This window comes from Aotus nancymaae, unplaced genomic scaffold (genome assembly GCF_030222135.1).
Source record: "Aotus nancymaae isolate 86718 unplaced genomic scaffold, 86718_ANA_hifiasm-v0.15.2.pri h1tg000018l, whole genome shotgun sequence".
In the NCBI taxonomy this organism is placed as follows: domain Eukaryota; kingdom Metazoa; phylum Chordata; class Mammalia; order Primates; family Aotidae; genus Aotus; species Aotus nancymaae.
Window position 1 is genome coordinate 2,058,669 of NW_026988430.1, and position 22,137 is coordinate 2,080,805.

Genomic DNA, 22,137 nt, shown 5'->3' on the forward strand with positions numbered 1-22,137 from the left:
GACCCAAGATTGCAACACCACACTCCAGCCTGGGTGACAGAGTAAGACCCTTTTTTTTTTTTTTTTTTGAGATGGAGTTTCACTCTTGTTACCCAGGCTGGAGTGCAATGGCGTGATCTCGGCTCATTGCAACCTCTGCCTCCCAGGTTCAAGTGGTTCTCCTGCCTCAGCCTCCCGAGTAGCTGAGATTACAGGCGCCTGCCACCATACCCAGCTAATTTTTTGTAGTTTTAGTAGAGACGGGTTTTCTCCATGCTGGCCAGGCTGGGCTCGAACTCCTGACCTCAGGTGATCCAACTGCCTCAGCCTCCCAAAGTGCTGGGATTACAGGCATGAGCCACCTTGCCCAGTCACAAGATCCTTTTTAAGAAGCGCTTCTTGACTGGGCGCGGTGGCTCACGCCTATAATCCCAGCACTTTGGGAGGCTGAGGTGGGTGGATCACGGGGTCAAGAGATCGAGACCATCCTGGTCAATATGGTGAAACCCTGTCTCTACTGAAAATACAAAAATTAGCTGGGCATGGTGGCGCGCGCCTGTAGTCCCAGCTACTCAGGAGGCTGAGGCAGGAGAATTGCTTGAACCCAGGAGGCGGAGGTTGCAGTGAGCCGAGATCACGCCATTGCACTCCAGCCTGGGTAAGAAGAGTGAAACTCCATCTCAAAAAAAAAAAAAAAAGAAGCGCTTGTTATATACAAAGCAGGTGTGCTGAGAACTAACACTCTTATTCCTAGTTCCAATGAAAGGCGGTCTTTGGCCAGACAGACCCACACCCTTCAATTCAGGCACAGCTTTGTTGCAGCTCTTTCCAAGTAAGTATTCCCAAGGGGCCAGCACCAGTGAGACTGCACGGACCAGGGGACAGCTTGGGGCTTTCTCTCTTGTAGATGGAGCTGGGATGGATGTGGGCATTGTCCTTCTGAGAGGAGCCTGCTTAGGACCCCGGCTCTGATACTGCTCTCTAGGGCACTAACAGCTGGTCATAGAAACCCCATTGTGGTCATCCAAGGAGGTGTGGTGCCAACTAGTCTTGCTATGAAAGGGAATGAATATGATGCTGTGGAGGGAAGAAGGCAGCATGGGACTGGGAAGTAAGAGGGGGATGAGTAAGGCCATTTGAGGGATGACTAGAAAATGAACCACCCCAACTATACATAGTTCAAATATTCCACCTCATCCCAGCTGTGCTGCAGCCACTCGACAGTTTGACATTCAGCTTTTATTCCTTTTTTTAATTGAGACAGTCTCACTCTGTCGCCCAGGCTGGAATGCAGTGGCATGATTTCGGCTCACTGCAACCTCTGCCGCCTGGGTTCAAGCGATTGTCCTGCCTCAGCCTCCCGAGTAGCTGGGACTACAGGTAGACGTCACACCTGGCTAACTTCTTTTTATTTTTTAATTTTAATTATTTATTTATTTTTGAGACGGAGTCTCACTCTGTTGCCCAGGCCAGAGTGCAGTGGCATGATCTTGGCTCACTGCAACCTCTGCTGCCCGGGCTCAAGCAATTCTCCTGGCTTAGTCTCCCGAATAGCTGGGACTGCAGGTGGACACCACTATGCCTGGCTAATTTTTTTTTTTTTTTTTTTTTTTTAGTACAGACGGTATTTCCTTATGTTGGCCAGGCTGGTCTCAAACTCCTGACTTCAGGTGATCTGCCTGCCTTGGCCTCCCAAGGTGCTGGGATGACAGGTGTGACACACCGCGCCCCGCCTCATTCCTCATAAGGGTCTGGTGCCCTCTGTTCTAGTGTATCCAGTTGAAAGCATTCAAGTTCATTCAAAAAGAGAAAGGGGGATGGGTGCGGTGGCTCATACCTGTAATCCCAGCACTTTCAGAGGCTGAGGTGGAGGATGGCTGGAGCCTTGGAGGTTGAGGCTACACTGAACCATGATTGTGCCACTGCATTCTAGCCTGGGCGAGAGTGAGACCCTGTCTCCAAAAATGGGAGGGAGGGTCCTCAAGGCCTGACACATGTCCTGTCAATTGCAGACCATCAGTAATGTACGTGAACCCAGGCCCGGGGCTTTCTGACCACAAAGAATTCCTCTTCCATGTAAGTACTTATTGCAAAGCTATAGGTGGCAAAGCAACACCAGCTTTGACTTCCTACTCTGATTTTAATTTGCAGATACATGGGGAAAACCTCTTTGGAGCAGAATACCAGCTGCAAATTTGTGTCCCAACCAAATTTCGAGGTCTCCAGATTGTAACAGTGAAGAACCTGACGAAGACTCAGGTATTTAAAGGCAGTTCTTTATCACAATCACATCTCTTCCCAGAGTGACTGTAGAGCGTCAAGTATACAAACCAGAGTTCTATAAAAGGAGTAAAGACAATTTCACCATGGGAAAAGATGAGGAGTCAATTACCAAAGTCCTGTTCAGAAGGAGGATCAATCACTCAGCTCTTAAAGCAACCTGTCAGTTGTCTTCCTTTTGATGAAAAATAAGCAAAAGTTAAAACCTTGTCAGTAGGCAGAGACTTTCCCTTTGAAAACTGATAAACTCTGCTTCTCTGTGGGACTGATATAACATGCAACACTTCTTACACTGCCCCCTTTAAGTTGCTTATTACCTTCCCTTCTTCTCCCCGAGCCTCTTTTTTGGCCTCTGCTTTGCCTCAGCCTCTTTGTTTTCAGTTGTCTCATCTGTAGCCTGGTTTCCGGAGCGAGCCTTGACACCTGAAGCAGCAGGTTCCGCTCAGTATGACAGCTGAGGCCTAGGCTTTTTTTTTTTTTGCTCAGACTACATAAAGTGTCAAGGCTTAAAAAAATGGAAAGGAATGTACAGAATGGAATCTGACAATTAGAAAGAGGGTACTTAGAAACATTTGTTTTCATATGTAGTTTATTTATTTTTAAAAACAGAGACAGGGGTCTTGCTCTGTTGACCAGGCTAGATTTGAACTGCTGGGTTCAAGTGATCCTCCTGCCTCAGCCTCCCGAGTAGCTGGGACTACAGGCGCATGCCACTGCACCCAGCTAGTTTACTTTTTCAAGGACATTTGTTATCAGCAAATTTAAACAATTCAACAAATAGGTCAGTTTCTATTGGGAAACAAAATTCTTGTTTGAAAAGTTGACTGGAATCTTGTGAGAATGGGATTCCACCCTGCTCTGGGGATGGAGGCTGAAACAGCACCAGAGGCTTCAAGACCACCTCCTCTCACTTGGGGGCAGTAAGACGCACTGAGTTTACTGAAATAAACTGTGCTGGCAGAGCAAGTCAGTGGCAGAGCTGAAGTTCAGCATTGTGCTATGGAAATCCTGGATCTTTTTTTTTACTTCCTTCATGGCAGGAGTGTTACATTTACTCCTGAAGGTCATTTGTTTCAGAAGCTTATCTGTAAGGTAATGCAGCCAGAGCACATTACTGTAAGGGTGATACTCACCCCAGCAGTTGCTGTTGTCCTTCTTCATGAGCCTGTAGATCTCAAACTGGTAGTCACCTTCACCTGTAAACAGGTCCTCATCCATGGAAACGTCACAGAAAACCACAATCCCATCCCGTTCCAAGCGCGACAGGGTGTAGTCGATGATGTTGACTTGCAGCCCGCGGGTGGGGATGGTGTTTGTTTTCCCGTTGAGGGTGTATGAGAGTTCTTTGAGTCTGGTTTTCTTCAAGAGCACATTCCCCCAATGTAAGTCTCGATGCTCAAAGTGCAGTGACTCCTCTGCCACCGCGAGGGAGGCTGTGAGCTGGTGTAGGATGCTCTTCGCAGTAGCCAAGGATGACAGCTTCTTTCTCATTTGCTCTAAGTCAATCCCTCCAAACTCAAATTCCAGCACAATGAAGAGCTGGTCTTCTTTAAAAAAATCAGGCCGGTCATTTGCAGACCCTTTGGTTGAATGATAGTCATCCCAGGCTTTGAGGAGCAAGGGAGGGTAAGATCCCTGCACACAGTGCACTGAGTTCAGCCCAATAAAGCCTTCCGTGCGGTTGCACGCGTCACCAGACAAGAGGCTCAACTCTTTGGAGATGATGATCTCTGGCAGGATTTCCTCAAAGGTTTTCTGCTGGGATCCATTGACTAAATCTGGTCCTTCAATAGCAATAATTTTTATGGCGACAGGCGTGTGATCGGCAATTGTCCGAAACACTTCGCCAAACACCCCTTCCCCAATCTTCTCACAGTGTTCCAGTTTTTCTGTGGGAAGGCAATGGCTAAAGGGGATGGGACCCTTCTGACTGCATTCCCCATAAACCTTCTCAGCATCAGATGCTTTTTTGTTTGAAGGAGTGTTTAAGGGGCTTAGCAAATACATAGAAGAGGAGCGCCAGGAGGACAGAGCACTGCTGGTTCTGCTCGTGGTAGGTCGGTGTGAATACTCGGATAGGAGGGATCCAGAGAGAGAAGTGGTGGCAGTGTAGCTGCTGCGGACCTCCGATACATCAGTCACAATTTTCTTTTTGTGGAAACTGAAGGAGGCCCTGGTTTTGGTCCAAGAGCAGGCATTCTGTAAATGAGTCAGGTCCTGGGTAGGGAATGAATCTTTTCTCATCTTTTGGCCCTTTTTAAAGTGGTGGGAATGGAGGAGAGAGGTTTCCACTGCCTCCTGACGTTTGCTCTTCCGCCTTGGTTGAGGTCTCTCAGGCCTGTCGGGTCCTCCGGGAACAATGCAGTCGTTGCAAACCCTGGCCTTCTGATGTTCTATCCGCATGGCCTCCTGAAGCCCTCTCTCTGGACAAGAATCCTGGCCTGTGGCCCTCCTCCTGCCTGTGCTTGGCACACCGGAACCCTCTGGTCTATTTCTCATCAGTTTCCTTTTACAGCAGGACCCCCTCATATTCTTCCCATCTGCCCCAAACTCAGAATCCTCAGGGGTTCCTGAGTTCGTAAGGCCAAAGAGAGCTGACCTGAGGCTGGCACGGGTTTGGCGGACAATCCTGGCTCCTCCTGTCGCTTCCTCCTGGGAGCAGGGGAGAGATGCTTGGTCCAGGGAGACTTCCGGGAGGTGGAGGCCGCTCGGGACGGCAGAGGCTGCAGCCAGAGAGGTGGAGGTGCCGATGGAGATGACACTGTCCCTTGGCGTTGGGGACCCGGGGCGGGGCGAAGCGAGAGAGCTGAACAGGGAGGCGCTGGTGCCCAGCTCGTCGCCGTCCCTGGGCTGTTCGCACACGCTGAGGTCCGGGCTGAGGCGGCCGGAGTGGCGGCTGGGGAAGGGCGGAAGCCGGAGCGGGCCGCAGGGGGTGCTGCACTTCTGCGGGGGCCGAGCTAGCAGTTTCCGGCGCTTTGGGGTCACGGTCAGGCTGGGCGGGTCCTTGGGGACTCGGCCGCCGGGACGCCTCCGCCGCCGCGCCACTGGGCTGCCCAGGAAGTCGGGGTCGTTGGGATCGTCAGGATCTTCGGACTGCGAGGGGCAGCCGAAGCTGGCGTCGTTGCTGTCGCTGCTGTCGAAGAAACGCCTCCACTCCTGCGGCGGGAACCACTGCGCGGCTGCCCGGACCCGCCGCCGCCGTCTCCTGCCGCCCGCAGTCCCATAAGTGCGGAAAAGCCGGATCCCAGTTCTCGGGAGCGAAGCCGCCATAGCTGGCGCCCGCCAAGACGTTCAAACGCAAATACCGCGAGACTTCCGCTTGATGTGGACGCGCCCGTCGGCCGCGGGGTCCTAGCTCCCGGCCGTGCGCATGCGCACCTCTCAGGGCCCGGGCAGAAAAGTATAGTGGCTCCGTTTGTTCAGCGGGTCGTGGCCATGGTTCTCGTTTCAGGCCTCCACTGTGTGCACCCCGAGTCAGGAGCGCGCTTGTGGGTACAGTCCAGTTCAGGTAAGCGCGGCAGTCCCGAGAGGTCAGGGGAGGGCAGAGGGCCTGAAGTGGGTGACACGAGAGGCCGGGAGACTTTTTCCAGGGTTTCCCTTGCCGGCCAGTGCCGGCGGCTTCCAGGCCCTCCCTGGCTTCTCCTGGGTCTCATCTGCCCCCGCTGGAGCTTTGCTTGGGCCGAGGGGAGCGCTGAAATTGCTGACACCCTGTATTCTGGGACCTTACGCTGCTCTGTGTCCTAAGTGTTGAACATTCAGTCTTTCCGCACGAAAAGGAATGATGTTACCTTGCTTTTCCAGCACGTGGAAGAATGGCAGTCAGTGAGCTGTGCCATCGCTTCGGATAAAGAAAATGTAACCGTGGCTGCAGAGATCTCCTTGGACCACTCTAAGGAGGTATTTGAAACTGAAATGCTCCAGATTTGATTATCCAGCTGCTGCTCACGGGCATCACCTCTAGAAGAGATAATAGCGTCTTTTCATAATGTGTCGAAAATAGGTCTTTTGGTGCAAAAAAAAAAAAAAAAAAAAACAACCCTCTGTCCCAACCTGTTCCTTAGCTACCCTCAGGCGGGTGATTTACTCCAGTTACAGTACAGGAACTCTAGGGATTACCTGTGACTACCCTTTCCTACATCCCCACGTCTATTCCAGCAGCAAACCCTGCCATTCCAGTGCCAAAATAGATCGTAAATCCATTCACTTCTCTGCGTTTCCGCTGCCTTTGTAATTCAAGCTACTCGCTCTTGCCTAGGGCTGTTGCAATAACCTTGAACCTGCTCTTTTTTTTTTTTTTTTTTGAGACAGAGTCTCGCTCTGTCGCTAGGCGCCAGGCTGGAGTGCAGTGGCGTGATCTCGGCTCACTGCAACCTCTGCCTCCTGGGTTCAAGCAATTCTCCTGCTTCAGCCTCCTGAGTAGCTGGGACTACAGTCGCGCACCACCATGCCCAGCTAATTTTTTTTTATACTTTAGTAGAGACGGGGTTTCACTGTGTTGGCCAGGATGGTCTCGATCTCTTGACCTCGTGATCCTCCCGCCTCGGCCTCCCAAAGTGCTGGGATTACAGGCATGAGCCACTGCACCTGGCAAAGGCTGCTCTTCTTGTCTCTGTTTTTCCCACACCCTCTACAAATAATTATCCACATAACAGCTATCCATCTTCTAAGAGCATACATTAGATTGTGCCACTCCTCTGCTTATTTTTTTAAAAAAATAATAACATAATAATCCCAGCACTTTGGGAGGCAGAGGCAGGTTGATCACCTGAGGTCAGAAGTTTCAGATCAGCCTGGCTAACATGGTGAAACCCCATCTGTACTAAAAATATAAAAATTAGCCAGGCATGGTGATGGGTGCTGTAATCCCAGCTGCTTGGGAAGCGGAGGCAGGAGAACTGCTTGAACCCGGGAGGTGGAGGTTGCAGTGAGCTGAGATTATTGCCACTGCACTCCACCCTGGGTCACAGACCGAGACCCCATCAAAAAAAAACAAAAAAAAGTGGTGCTTGAGCACACTTAGACTAAAATCCATACTGTGTTGTTTTTTTTTTTTTAAATAAAGACAGGGTTCCACCATGTTGGTCAGGCTGGTTTTGAACTCCCGACTTCAGGTGATCCACCCGCCTTGGCCTCCAAAGTGCTTGGATTACAGGCGTGAGCCACCACACCCGGCAAATCCATACTGTTTTAATGGCCAGAGCAAGGCACTACTTGATCTGGTCTCTGCTTAATTCTTCAATTTCATCTCTTAGTCCTCTCCTTTCTCTCCCACCGCCCCTTTTATAATTGAGTTATTCTGTTCTCTCTATTCTTCTGGCTTGCCAGTACAGTATTGTTCTGGCCACAAGACTTTTGTACTTACTGTTCCTTCACATAACACCTCTCTCCCCCTAGGTCCTCACGTAGGTGATTTCTTCTTAAATTTAGCTCAAATATTATATTCTTAGGCCTTCCCTGATCACTTATTCTAAAGTGGGAACTAGTAATCAGGTTATCAGGTTTAATGTCTTGCAGTGATCCAGGTGAGATTTGTGAGGTCTCAACTGAAGATGTAGCAATGGATGGAGAAAAAGGGACAGGTACAAGAAAGAATTTTAAAAAAACAATAGGCTGGGCGCAGTGGCTCACACCCATAATCCCAGCACTTTGGGAGGCCAAGGTGGGTGGATCACCTGAAGTCAGGAGTTGGAGACCAGCCTGGCCAACATGGTGAAACCCCATCTCTACTAAATATACAAAAAAAAAAAAAAAAAAAAAAGCCAGGCGTGGTGGCGGGCGCCTGTAGTCCCGCCTACTCAGGAGGCTGAGGTGGAGAATTGCTTGAACCCAGGAGGCGGAGGTTGCAGTGAGTCACTGCATTCCAGCCTGGGTAACAGAGCAAGACTCTGTCTCAAAAAAAAAACCAAAACAAAAATAAATAAATAAACAAACAATAAAAGGCCGGGTGTGGTGGCTCACACCTGTACTCCCAGTACTTTGGGAGGCCAAGGCATGAGGATCATGAGGTCAGGAGATCGAGACCATCCTGGCCAACATGGTGAAACCCTGTCTCTACTAAAAATACAAAAATTAGCTGGGTGTGGTGGCACATGCCTGTAATTCCAGCTACTTGGGAGGCTGAGGCAGGAGAATAGCTTGAACCTGGGAGGCAGAAGTTGCATGCAGTGAGCCAAGATTGTGCCACTGCACGCCAGCCTGGTAACAGAGCAAGACTCCATCTCAAAAAAAAAAAAAAAAAAAAGAACTGGGTGTGTGGTGGCTCACATCGGAAATCACAACACTTTGTGAGGCTGAGGTGAGAGGATTGCTTGAGACCAGGAGTTCAAGATCAGCCTGGGAAGCATAGTAAAACCCCATCTCTTTAAAAAGAAAAAAAAAAGTAGCTGGGCATGGTGGCTCAGGCCTGTAGTCCCAGCTACTTGGGAGGCTGAAGCAGGAGGATCATTTGAGCCCAGGAATTTGAAGCTGTAGTGGACTGTGATTAGGCCTCTGCATTCCAGCCTGGGTGACAGTGAGACTTTGCCTCAAAAAAAAAAAAAAAAAATTCTTATATTAAATAAAATGAACAAGCTGGGTGCAGTGGCTCATGCCTGTAATCTCAGCACTGTGAGAGGCCAAGGTGGGTTGATTGCTTGAGCCCAGGAATTTGAGACCAGCCTGGGTAACATGGTAAAACCCTGTCTCTACAAAAAATACAAAGATTAGCCCAGTGTGGTGGCACATGCTTGTGGTCCCAGCTACTCGGGAAGCTGAGGTGGGAGGATCGCTTGAGCCTGGAAGGTTGAGGCTACAGTGAGCCATGATCATGCCATTGCATTGCACTCCAGCATGAGTGACAGCGAGACCCGGTCTCAAAAATAAATAAATCAGTCAAGAACTGACTTTGGATGGCACAAGGGAAAAGAAGTTGAAGAATAGGCTGGGCGTGGTGGCTCACGCCTGTAATCCCAATACCTAGGGAGGCTGAGGTGGGTGGATCACGAGGTCAAGAGGTCGAGACCATCCTGGTCAAATGGTGAAACCCTGTCTCTACTAAAAATACAAAAATTAGCTGGACATGGTGGCGCACGCCTGTAGTCCCAGCTACTCGGGAGGCTGAGGCAGAATTGCTGGAACCCAGAGACCGAGGTTGCGGTGAGCCAAGATCGCGCCATTGCACTCCAGCCTGGGTAACAAGAGCGAAACTCCGTCTCAAAAAAAAAAAAAAAAATACAAAATAGCCGAGCGTGGTGGCGGGTGCCTGTAATTCCAGCTATTTGGGAGGCTGAGTCAGGAGAATTGCCTGAAATAAGGCGGGGATGGGGTGCGGAGGTTGCAGTGATCCACAATGGCGCCACTTCACTCAGCCTGGGCCAAAGAGCGAAACTCTGTCTCAAAAAATAAATGTTGAAGAATAACTGTGGATTTCTTGTTTGGGTAACTTTGTGTTGTGTTGTGTATGTTGGGGCCATTAACTAATCCCAGAAATACCTTTAAAGGGAAAGGTAGTGAATGCCGTTCAAAAAAAAATGAGTTCACGCAAAAGAAAAAAAAAAAAGATAAGAACTAAAACGAAAAAAAAAAAGCAAAATAATTTTAAAAAAGAAAAAAAGTAAAACAAGCCGGTTGCGGTGGCTCACGCCTGTAATCTCAGCACTTTGGGAGGCCGAGGCGGGTGGATCATGAGGTTAAGAGATCGAGACCATTCTGGTCAACATGGTGAAACCCTGTCTCTACTAAAAATATAAAAAATTTAGCTGGGCATGGTGGCGCGTGCCTGTAATCCCAGCTACTCAGGAGACTGAGGCAGGAGAATTGCCCGAACTCAGGAGGTGGAGTTTGCGGTGAGCCGAGATGGCGCCATTGCACTCCAGCCTGGGTAAGGAGCGAAACTCCGTCTCACCAAAAAAATAAAAATTAAAAAAAAATGAAAATGAGTTCATGTCTAAAATATGTTTTGTTTCCCTCTTTCCTTTCCCCCTCTTCTAGTTACTAAAAGATGTAACTGAACTGGAAATCCTTGGTGAAATATATTTCAACAGTTCTCTATATGAGGGGCTGAAGGCAGAGAACCACAGAACTAAGGTAATTCCTGGCTGGCTTCCGAGTAGTGCCCGAGGAAAACGGTGCCTCACCTTTGAGTGCCTGCACAGACGCTCTGTTGTTGCCCTTTGCCTGTTTTCAGCCTTAACACTTCTGATCTTGGCTCTGCCATCGCTGCCTTTGTGGCCTTGAGTGAGTCAGCTTCTTGCCTGTGAAATAAGGCACTTGAGTAAGAGGCCTAAGCTGAGGAGTTCTGAGCTGAAGTAACTAGGCTGGAATCAACTGCGGTATATACTATGATTTGAAAATGTATTGATTTAAAAAAAAATTTCTGGCCGGGCGCCGGTGGCTCACACTGTAATCCCAGCACTTTGGGAAGCTTAGGCAGGTGGATCACTTGAGGTCAGACGTTCAAGACCAGCCTGGCCAACATGGTGAAACCCCGTCTCTACTAAAAATGCAAATATTAGCTGTGCGTGATGGTGGGCACCTGTAATCCCACCTACTCAGGAGGCTGAGGCAGGAGAATCTCCTGAACCTGGGAGGCAGAGGTTGCAGTGAGCCAAGATCACGCCATTGCCTCCAGCCTGGGCAACAGAGCAAGACTCAGTCTCAAAATAAATAAGTAAATGGGCTGGGCGCGGTGGCTCACGCCTATAATCCCAGCACTTTGGGAGGCCGAGACGGGTGGATCACGAGGTCAAAAGGTCGAGACCATTCTGGTCAACATGGTGAAACCCCGTCTCTACTAAAAATACAAAAATTAGCTGGGCATGGTGGCGCATGCCTGTAGTCCCAGCTACTCAGGAGGCTGAGGCAGGAGAATTGCTTGAACCCAGGAGACGGAGGTTGCGGTGAGCCGAGGTCGCGCCGTTGCACTCCAGCCTGGGTAACAAGAGCGAAACTCTGTCTCAAAAAAAAACAAAAAACAAAAAACAAGAGATAAATAAGTAAATAAAATTTCCTAAGTGAGAAGTTGTTTTTTGTATACATTAACTGTCTTAGTGTGCAGTGTCTGTTTATAGTATTAAACAGTACTCAGGACTGCGTAAGTCTTTTATAAGATTTAGACTAAATACTGCAACTCTTGGAATTCTTTTTGCGAAAGTATGACTAGAAGTGAAACTGGTGCCCATGATTTATGGACTGAGTGCTGTGTGTGTTACCCTGTGTTTTCATTCTCGTTGGCACTTGTCTGGATGTGGCTTCAGAGGTGATCTGTCTGTGAGCTCTCTAGTTAGTCATGATTGTTTACTAGAGGGAGTGTCAGGAGCGTGATGCTGGATGCTAAATATAAGGCCCTCTGTTTTCCTCTCTGGAGGAGGAGAAAGGAGCAATTGTGTAGACATGTCAATATGACATTTTTGTTTCTTTTTAAATAGTGTATTTCTTCTTTTTCTTCTTTTTTTTTTTTTTTTTTTTGAGGCAGAATCTTGTTCTGTCACCCAGGCTGGAGTGCAGTGGTGCCATCTTGGCTCACTGCAACCTCTACCTCCGTGGTTGAAGTGATTCACCTGCCTTAGACTCCCGAGTAGCTAGGATTGCAGGTGCCCACCACCATGCCTGGCTAATTTTTTTTTTTTAATAGAGACAGGGTTTCACCATGTTGGCCAGGCTGGTCTCGAACTCCTGACCTCAGGTGATCCTCCCACCTCGGCCTCCCAAAATGCTGGGATTACAGGTGTGAGCCAGTGTTTCGGGCTAAGTAGTGTATTTCTAATAATACTACTTAAAAAACAATGTGGAAGAAATAGAAGAGCCCCAGATTTTAACAAATAAAAGTAATAGCAAGAAAATCCAAGCCATACAGAGAAGGGTACGAAATGAAAAATAATGGCTCCTGCACTTTCTCCCTTCCTATGCCCCAGCAGGGAGGAGTTACTAATAAGTTTCTTCTGTGCACATTTTAAATTGATATATTTCCCCCTCTTAGTTAATGATGCTTTTATTTCTATAGCAGATTCCCCAAAATTCCTTTCTTTAAATCCAATATCCTTAGGCAAGTATTAAGTCGTTGCTGACAATAATAAGCACCTGACTTACAGTGACTCTGTGAGTATAAATAACTGTGTATCCAAATGCATTGCAGCCACAGAAAGGGGAAAGTCCAGCTGACACAGCGAAGGGCGTATGCTGGTTATGCAGTGTGGGAGGCCGACGTGGGCGATGGTCTGACTTCTTTGGTCCTTGCACTCTGCTGTGTTGGGGATGCTTTCCTTCACGGCCAGCACAAAGTTGCCACATCTCCACAGGCTGTATTTTCACATGGCAGGATACAAAACAGGAGGAACTCAGAAGAAAAGGATTTTTCTTCATGTGCTTCCCTTTTAAGGGATGAAACATTTCCCAAAAGCTCCCAGGAGACATCCTCTTACATCTTATTAATGAGATCTGAGTCTCATGTCAGTCACTGGCAAAGATAGCTGTGTCATGATCACCTTAGACCAGTCATGAGTCTGAACAAAATCTGACAGGAGAGAGTGGGCACTGGGTAGGCCCACATGTGTTTCTGGGTGCCCGCATCAGTGTTTTTGGGTGCCAGCATCACTGTTTCCGGGTGCCAGCATCACTGTTTCCGGGTGCCAGCATCAGTGTTTCTGGGTGCCCACGTCGGTGTTTCTGGGTACCCACGTCGGTGTTTCTGGGTACCAGCATCGGTGTTTCTGGGTACCAGCATCGGTGTTTGCTGCAGGCAGTGGTACCTGGTGTCCCGCTTCACCCTTAACCTCTACTAGGTCATCGTTGGGACACTTTGGGGAATCTGTGGGTTTAGAAGAGGCTAAAGGGAGACGGCTTTGAGAAATAAGGACATTTCTTCTACTCAGATCTGGCCTGTTTCCCAACTGTCACCTCGGGACTTCCTTTCATTTCCCAAACCCCTCCTGTAGAGGAATATTCCGGCCCTCTTTCTGTTCTTCCTCCCTCTTTGTTGCTATGGCACCTCCCTATTCTCAAGGCCTGGGACTTCACTCCTTTTAGTTCAGCTATCTGTGAGTGAAAGGGGACCTGGAAGGTCAACTTTAGGTCACCCAGCACTTACAACTTAATTGGAAGAGGCCTTAAAGGTAAGTGTGTCCAGCCCTTCACCTTGTACAGAAACCTCTTCAAAGCATCCCTGACCTTGGCACTTAAATGTACGCATGAAGGGAACTCAGTGCTCCAGGTGGGCAGAGAAGTCTTGTTGGCTCTCTGGCCCTACCCAAGTCCTGGGAACTTGCTGTAGCCATAACTTGGAAGGGCCATACCTGGATCTCAGGAAGCACATCCCCTGAACTTCCCAGCTGAGCCCTGCCTCAAAGAGAGATGAGACTCTGGAAATTGGGAGAGCCTGTAGAAAACAAAAGCTGAGGCTGACTCATAGCTGAGCTCTGCAGGTAGAAAAGCTGAGGCTGATTTCTCATAGCTGAGCTCTGCAGGTAGAAAAGCTGAGGCTGACTTCTCATAGCTGAGCTCTGCAGGTAGAAAAGCTGAAACTGATTTCTCATAGCTGAGCTCTGCAGGTAGAAAAGCTGAGGCTGACTCATAGCTGAGCTCTTCAAGCAGAACACACGGATGTAATCTGCATTTATGATGTCCCTTAGGTAGTACACACTTTTTAGTCTGGTGGGGAGGAGAGCAGTACTTTTGTCATGTATTTTGTGTAGGGAAATGTATTACCGAAGCCTTTAGGGATCTGTGCAAGATGAGAAGGAGCTGTCAGAACGGAGTTGGAAAGGGCTTGGAGATCATTTAAAGTCAGTCATCATTTTTTTTTTAAAGACGAGGTTTCACCATGTTGGTCAGGCTGGTCTTGAACCCCGACCTCAGGTGATCCGCCCGCCTTGGCAAGTCAGTCATTATTTTAAAGAATAGGCGTGAGGCTCCGGGACGTAGAGCCAAGCAGCTGCATGACTGTCTCGCAGTCCTGGGTGGAGACCAAATTCCCTGGGACCCTCTTTGAAGCTGTCAGAGCGTCTTTAACAGAAGGTCACAATCTCCTGAGAGATCTAGCCCTTCTAGATAAGAGGCCTGAATAGTTTCTTATGAAGTCTTTGGATGATTGGATAATTTTAGATGATTTAAAATGCTGCGTCAGGGAATATTTCGCTTTTTGCTTGACTGTTGTCAGTTTTGATCAATACACGGGGTGTTGCCAGGTGCTCGTGTTTTGCTCCTTAAAATAACGTGTAGAATTTTTTCCTCGTTTGCTTCACCTGATTCGTCGGATGATCTTTGTCTTGTGTAGATCACGATTATCTTCCTGAAGGAGGAGAAGCACTCTTCTTTGCCTGTCATCATCAAAGGCAGTGTTGGTGGACTTCTGGTTTTGATTGTGATTCTAGTCATCCTGTTCAAGGTCAGTTCCGCTCCTGTCACACAGGGAAGACTGGGCTCTGGTTTGGGCGCAGAGCTCCCTAGGACAGCCAGCCCCTGACTTAGAGCAGCTGCCCTGGCCCCCTGGCCACTTTTTTCTCTTCCTTCAACTACACACCCGCTTTTAGACAAATGAGTAAAACAATATCTGTCTGCAAAAAGAAAACCCTAATTGAATAATAAAAAGTGATTTTATATCTATTTCTTTGGTACCTTCCTCTCCCACTACCTAGGAGTTAAATAGGACCTGGAAGGCCAACCCTAGGCCAGCATTTATAACTTAATTGGAAGAGGCCTTAATGGTAAGGCCTTAAAACAGATGTGATTGTTGTTCCCTATTGAAATCCTTTCCTTGCCTTCCCCTGTCTTAATGTGCAAACTCTTCTTTGGCTATTTAAGATCCTCTCCTTTCTGTCCTCTATCCCTCTCTGCCCTTAAGTGTTGCTTTTTTTTCTTTTTCTTTTATTTTGAGACAGAGTTGTGCTATGTCACCCAGGCTGGAGTGAAATGGTGCAATCTCTGCTCACTGCAGCCTCCGCCCCTGGGTTCAAGCAATTCTCCTGCCTCAGCCTTCCGAGTAGCTGGGATTACAGGTGTGTGCCACCATACCCAGCTAATTTTCATATTTTTAGTAGAGACAGGTTTCATATGTTGGCCAGGCTAGTCTTGAAACATGACCTTAGGTTATCCACCCACCTTGGCCTCCCAAAGTGGTAGGATTACTGGTGTGAGCCACCATGCCTGGCCTTACTTTTTTTTTGAGCAGAGTCTCGCTTCTTTACCTAGGCTGGGGTGCAGTGGCACAATCTTGGCTCACTGCAACCTCTGCCTTTGGGTTCAAGCAATTCTCCTGCCTCAGCTTCCCCGGTAGCTGGGATTACAGGCATGAGCCATCATGCCCGGCTAATTTTTGTATGTTTAGTAGATGGCATTTTACCCTGTTGGCCAGGCTGGTCTCTAACTCCTGACCTCAAATGATCCGCCTGCTTCGGCCACCCAAAGTGCTGGGATTACAGGCATGAGCCACCACCCCTGGTCTTTCTTTTTTTCACTAAAAAACAGGGTCTGGCTTTGTTTCCCAAGCTGGAGTTCCGGGGCGCAATAATGGCTCACTGCAGCCTTGCACTCCTAGGCTCAGGCAGTCCTCCCACCTTAGCCTTCTGAGTAGCTGGAACTGTTACTCAGGCGCATGCCACCACACTCAGCTAATTTTTTAATTTTAATTTTGTGGAGACGAGGTCTCCCAGTGTTGCCCAGGCTGGTCTCAAACTCCGGGACTCCAGCGATGCTCTCATGTCAGCCTCCCAAAGTGCTGGTGTTACAGGCGTGAGCACCTGGCCTTGCTCCCAACAAGTTGAACTGTTCCCTACACAGGTTCCTGCCTCTGCACAGGCAGTTTCTCCTGTCAGGAATGGCCTTCTTGACTGTTCACTGTGCTCACTCTCTTCCCGGAAAGCAGTCCAGAGATTCCCGAGTCCTCTGTGCTGGCTTCTGTGCTTTTGCTGTGAGCTCCCTTCTGGAAACCCCAAGTGGCAGTTACCACACTGTATTGTAATGATCTCTTTTTCTAGTAGACGGTGAGCTTCATGTAGGAAGCTGTGCTTGATCTCTTTCTCTCTTCAGCATCATAGACTATACTAAATATTTTTGCATAAATAAGACTAGATCCAGTACAGCTGAAATTATGCTTTGCATAATTAATGAAGTTAAAAAGGTTCAGGTGCCTGAGGGATGGGGGTTCAGAGGAAGGTGGAATCCGTTCTGATTGAGGAAGGAGCACCCAGGGCCTGGAGGGATTGGACAGTCCAGGAGAGATTCAGAAGAAGGTGGGAGAATGGAATAAGAAGCATGAGAAGCAGAGGATTGCAGGGCTATCTAGGCAACAGCCAGAACGGCGGGTTTCTGAAACAGATGGGTATCTTTGGCCTGCAACTGGACTTTCCCTTCCTTTGTTTCAGTGTGGCTTTTTTAAAAGAAAATATCAACAACTGAACTTGGAGAGCATAAGGAAAGCCCAGCTGAACGCAGAGAATCTGTTCGAAGAAGAGAATTAGGACTGCGCCATTACCATTGGGAGGGGCTATCAGCCAGTCCTGGGATGTCGAGACCCGGGTCCTTCTGATGACTTTCTCCTTCAGGATGATCTAGAGCAGCATCAAGCTGTTTGTAGAATATTAGTTTTTAACCATACGTTGTCCCAAAAGTGTCCGTGCATTGTGCAAAAAGTAGACTTGGGAAACATTTGGTGTTAAATAAAGTTACACTTTCTTTATGGTAGTGCCTTGAATCTGGAAATAACAGTATTATTTATGATTTGCCGTACATTTTGTCTTATAGGGCAAATTTTCATTCTTATTTTTAATAATTATCGATTGTATCCTTTCAGGTAATTCTTAAGTAACGGTTTTTCAGATTTCCAAAAGAAACCCTTTGGGGTTTTAATTTAAACATAAAGGTTAAGTTTGGGAGCATTGATATCTTTATAAAACTGCCTTTCTATTCAGAAATATGACATTTCTCTGCTTGCTGAGATTTTTTTTTTTTTTTTTTTTGAGATGGAGTTTTGCTCTTGTTGCCCAGGCTGGAGTGCAGTGGCACAATCTTGGCTCACTGCAACCTCCGCTTCCCGGCTTCAAGCGAATTCTCCTGCCTTGGCCTTCTGAGTAGCTGGGATTACAGGCATTTGCCACTATACCCAGCTGATTTTGTATTTAGTACAGATGGGGTTTCTCCATGTTGGTCAGGATGGTCTCGAACTCATGACCTCAGGTGATCCTCCCGCCTCGGCCTCCCAAAGTGCTAGGGTTATGTACAGGCATGAGCCACCACACCTGCCCCGAGATTTTTAAAAACACTCTACAGTAAGGTTTTATAATTTTCTTCAAAGTAATTGTATCAGGTGCCCCCATCCCCCGAGCACCTGAACCTTTTTAACTTATAAAGACTTACTTCTAGCTGTATTTTTATTTATTTATTTATTTTGGAGACACTCTGTCGCCTAGGCTGGAGGTCAGTGCTGCAGTCATAGTTCACTGCAGCCTTGAACTCCTGGGTTCAAGCAGCTCCTCTGCCTCAGCCTCCTGAGTAGCTGGGAGTACAGGTTCAGGCCACCATGTCTGGCTAATTTTTGTATTTTTCTTTTGTAGAGGTGGGGTCTAGCTATGTTGACCAAGCTGATTTCAAACTCTTGGCCTTAAGTGATCCTCCTGCCTCAGCCTCTGAAAGTGTTGGGATTACAGGCGTGAGCTACTGTGCCTAGCTTGTTGTATACTTTTGTTGCTACTGTGAGAAAGTACCTTTTTTTCCCCCTGACTGCTTAGAGTTTGCACTTAGAACAGGAGGGAAGGGCTGCTGGGGCGGGGCAGGAGGGAAGGGCTGTTCCCATCGCCACGCCCATGGCCATGTTGGCCTCCTCTCAGCCTCCCAGGTGCCTTGAGCCCTCTTTTTTGCAAGGGCGGCTGCTTCCTTGATCCTAGTTTTTTAACGTGATTTTTGTAACATTCATTTTTTTTGTACAGATAACAGGAGTTTCTGACTAATCAAAGCTGGTATTTGCTCTCCCCCCAACCAGTTTATTAATCAATAAAAACGTGATTTTTTTTTTTCAAAAAATAAAAACTAAATAAATAAAAAATAAAATAAAAAAATTGGCCAGGATTACCTGGCCATCCTGCTGAACTCTTTTTTTTTTTTGAGATGCAGTCTTGCTTCTGTCGCCCAGGCTGAAGTGTGGTGGCGCAATCTCGGCTCACTGCACCGTCCACCTCCCGGGTTCAAGAGATTCTCCTGCCTCAGCCTCCGTGGGATTATAGGTGTGCACCACCACACCTGGCTACTTTTTGTATTTTTAGTAGAGACGGGGTATCACCATGTTGGTCAGGCTGGTCTCAAACTCCTGACTTCAGGTGATCTGCCCCCTCAACCTCTCTAAGTGTTGGGATGACAGGCATGAGCCGCCGTGCCTGGCCTGAACTCTGTTTTTAAATCACTCTTTAAGGCCGGGTGCGGTGGCTCGTGCCTGTGATCCCAGCACTTTGGGAGGCCGAGATGGGTGGATCACAAGGTCAGGAGTTGGAGACCAGCCTGGCCAACATGGTGAAACCCCGTTTCTACTAAAAATACAAAAATTGCCTGGGTATAGTGGTGGGCGCCTGTAATCCCAGCTAATTGGGAGGCTGAGGCAGGAGAATCGCTTGAACCCAGGGGGCGGAGGTTACAGTGAGCAGAGATTGTGCCACTGCACTCAAGCCTGGGCAACAGACCGAGACTCTGTCTCAAAAAAAAGAAATTGCTCTTTAGTTGATTCTTTCGGATTTTTCTAAGGAGACAATTCTGTTTGCAAATGATGGCAATTTGTAGTCTTTCTGATATTTCTACTTTTTGCTACCCTTACCTCTTTGACGAGGATGTGGAGAGCTCTGAGAGGCAAACCGTGTTTCTGCCTGTAATGGGAGTGCTTTTCCTGCGCTCCTCTGCCTGCCTCACACCTGCCTGTCGTCCCAGCCCCTGCCGCCCTGCCTTTGGGTAGCTTCTGGGTCCCTTGCTTGGAGCAGCCCATTCGCCTCTCAGGAAGCCCCAGACCTTGCCAGTGTTACATCACCAGGCTGTTTGGCACATCTGCCTCCCTGTTGATCTGATTCCATCGACTTCATTTCGTTCAGAAATTCCCCTGCATCACTGTACTTGATTGTACTGTTCTCTGTTTTCCAGTGCTGCCACAGGCTTTTCCTTTCCTTGTAATTCTTGGGGTGGTTTCAGTGGAATTTGCCTTTGAGGGAAAACAAATGGGTAAGTTTGCTTAATTATTTTCCTTTTGTGCTCAGCAGTTGTGTTTAAGTTTTCAATATTATATAAAAGCCCAGGCCGGGCACGGTGGCTCATGCCTGTAATCCCAGCACTTTGGGAGGCCGAGGCGGGTGGATCACGAGGTCACGAGATTGAGACCATCCTGGCCAACATGGTGAAACCCCGTCTCTACTAAAAAAAATACATAAATTAGCTGGGTGTGGTGGTGCACACCTGTAGTCCCAGCTACTTGGGAGGCTGAGACAGGAGAATCTCTTGAATACGGGAGGTGGAGATTGCAGCGAGCTGAGATTGCGCTGCTGCACTCCAGCCTGGAGACAGAGTGATGTTCTGTCTCAAAAAAAAAAAAGCCCTTGCTTCTATACTTTTTAAAAATTGCAAATAAGGCCGGATGTGGTGGCTCACGTCTGTAATCCCAGCACTTTGGGAGGCCAAGGTGGGCGGATCACTTGAGGTCAGGAGTAAGAGATCATTTTGGCCAACATGGTGAAACCCTGTCTCTACTAAAAATACAAAAAATTAGCCGGGTGTGGTGGTACGCGCCTGTAATGCCAGCTACTCGGGAGACTGAGACAGGAGAATCGCTTGAACCTGGGAGGCAGAGGTTGCAGTGAGCAGAGGTCGCACCACTGCACTCCAGCCTGAGCAACAGAGCAAGACAGTCTCAAAAAAAATATTTCAAATAAGACCCTACTCCCATTGTAACAGTGAAGGCTTACATTGACTTACTGAGCTGTGCTGATGTGGTTGGTGTTACAGCAGTGCAGTTGTAATCAGAACTACATGAGGAACTAACTAGTCAGTGAGGAGGAAGAGACTCAAGTGCAGACATGGTTAGATTTTACAAATTCATATACTATGGCTTGGGCCAAGGTCTGTGACATACACCTGAAGTCCTGCCTACTCAGGAGGGTGAGGCATGAGAACTGCTTCAACCTGAGAGGCAGAGGTTGCAGTGAGCCGAGATCGCGCCGCTGCACTCCATCCTGGGCAACAGAGCGAGACCCGGTCTCAAAACAAAAAAGACTGCTGAGCTCAGCCATGGGACTACAGGTGCATGCCACCACACCCAGCTAATTTTTGTAGTTTTAGTAGACGAGGTTTCACCATGTTGGCCAGGCTGGTCTTGAACTCCGGACCTCGGGTGATCTGCCCCACTGAGATCTTCGATTTTCTCATAATGGAATTAGGCCTATATAATGTGACCAAGGTAGGTTTTCACAGCTGCTTGATTTCATTTCTCCAATGACTGCATCCAAGGTTTAGATGTTACCATGAAGAAACAGGTTATTTGTACCTGCACTCACGATCCTGTACTGAGGGAAATGAAAACAGAAACCACAGGGAGAAGTTTCCCCTTGGTCGTGCCCAGCTGCTCTTTCTTCTACAAGATGCCTTTTTGGTGCTAGGACTTTCTCATTTTCTTTTCACCCTGTGCCTGGGACAGGAAGTGGTAAAGTTTGCATAGATTCAGGAACAATGTGTCATGCTATAGGGCCTCTCTCTACCCAGAAAAGGACAGAGGGACCAGCAGGTCTGAAAACCTGAATCACTCACGTTATTTATGCCTAGTTTGATTATGAGAAAACGTTACTCTACATGGCTGAGGCCAGCAGTCTTTTGAGACAGGATCTTGCTCTTGTCACCCAGGCTGGAGTACAGTGATGCGATCTCGGCTCACCGCAACCTCTGTCTTGTGGGTTCAAGCGATTCTCCTGCCTCAGCCTCCTCAGTAGCTGGGACTACAGGCGCCCACCACCATGCCCAGCTAATTTTTGTATTTTTAGTAGAGACGGGGTCAGGCTGGTTTCAAACTCCCAACCTCAAGGTGATCTGCCCACCTTGGCCTCCTGCTGGGATTACAGGCGTGAGCCACTGCGCCTGGCCTCCAGCAGTCTTAAATGACTTGCACTGGCTCATTATTCTCTGCACATCTCTAATACATTTACAAGGAAGGGTATTTGGTTAAGATTTTCTGTGTCTTCTAGTCATAATAGTGCCAGAATTTTACCGTTACTTGAACTAAGAACAGATTAGTACATGGAATCAAAGGAAAACTTTAATTTTATTAAAATTTTTAAATTTTCATTTTTGGAGACTGGGGTCTTACCTTGTTGCCCAGGCTGGACTTGAACTCCTGAGCTCAAGTGATCTGGAATAGCTGGGATTAAGGGCATGTGCCATTGTGCCTGGCTTAGGGAAACTTTTTTTTTTTTTTTTTGAGACAGCCTTTTGCTCTTGTTGCCCAGGCTGGAGTGCAGTGGTGTGATCTCGGCTCAGTGCAACTTCTGCCTCCCAAGCTCAAGTGATTCTCCTGCCTCAGCCTCCCAAGTGGCTGGGATTGCAAGCACCCACCACCATACCCGGCTAATTTTGTATTTTTAGTAGAGACAGGGTTTCTCCATGTTAGTCAGGCTGGTCTCGAACTCCTGACCTCAGGTGATCTGCCCACCTTGGCCTCCTAAAGTGCTGGGATTACAGGCGTGAGCCACTGCACCCGGCCGGGAAACTTTTAATCACTTCAGGCGGAGTCATCCTAATAGCAGAATTCAGGAGGATGCACCTAACTAGACAATTCCCAACTTCTGTTGACTTGCCTTTGTTTTTTATTAGTGGAAGGAGATTTTGTAAAGTACATGAGTAATACATAGGTACATTTCTCATAGTAAAATCAGTAAGAATGAAAATTTGCCTTTG

At 48.0% G+C, this 22,137-nt stretch overlaps 3 protein-coding genes across 3 annotated transcripts in view; 2 read left to right on the forward strand and 1 right to left on the reverse strand.

Moving 5' to 3' along the window:
* Positions 1-16,911, forward strand: part of ITGAE (integrin subunit alpha E) — a 79,441-nt gene extending 62,530 nt beyond the window's left edge. Inside the window, exons 24-31 of the mRNA XM_064378081.1 lie at positions 734-811; positions 1,992-2,055; positions 2,131-2,238; positions 5,711-5,767; positions 6,061-6,156; positions 10,228-10,323; positions 14,507-14,617; positions 16,593-16,911. Of these exons, the coding sequence (XP_064234151.1) occupies positions 734-811; positions 1,992-2,055; positions 2,131-2,238; positions 5,711-5,767; positions 6,061-6,156; positions 10,228-10,323; positions 14,507-14,617; positions 16,593-16,688 (706 nt within the window). The 3' untranslated portion in view covers positions 16,689-16,911. The remainder of the gene's footprint in view (positions 1-733; positions 812-1,991; positions 2,056-2,130; positions 2,239-5,710; positions 5,768-6,060; positions 6,157-10,227; positions 10,324-14,506; positions 14,618-16,592) is intronic.
* HASPIN (histone H3 associated protein kinase) lies at positions 2,242-5,529 on the reverse strand. Its single transcript, XM_012448366.2, has one exon. The coding sequence runs from the start codon at positions 5,527-5,529 to the stop codon at positions 3,196-3,198; it is 2,334 nt and encodes a 777-aa protein (XP_012303789.2). The 3' UTR covers positions 2,242-3,195.
* The window catches only part of P2RX5 (purinergic receptor P2X 5), a 42,780-nt gene continuing 30,889 nt past the window's right edge, over positions 10,247-22,137 (forward strand). Inside the window, exon 1 of the mRNA XM_064378079.1 lies at positions 10,247-10,323. The gene's annotated coding sequence lies outside the window, so the exon portion shown is untranslated. The remainder of the gene's footprint in view (positions 10,324-22,137) is intronic.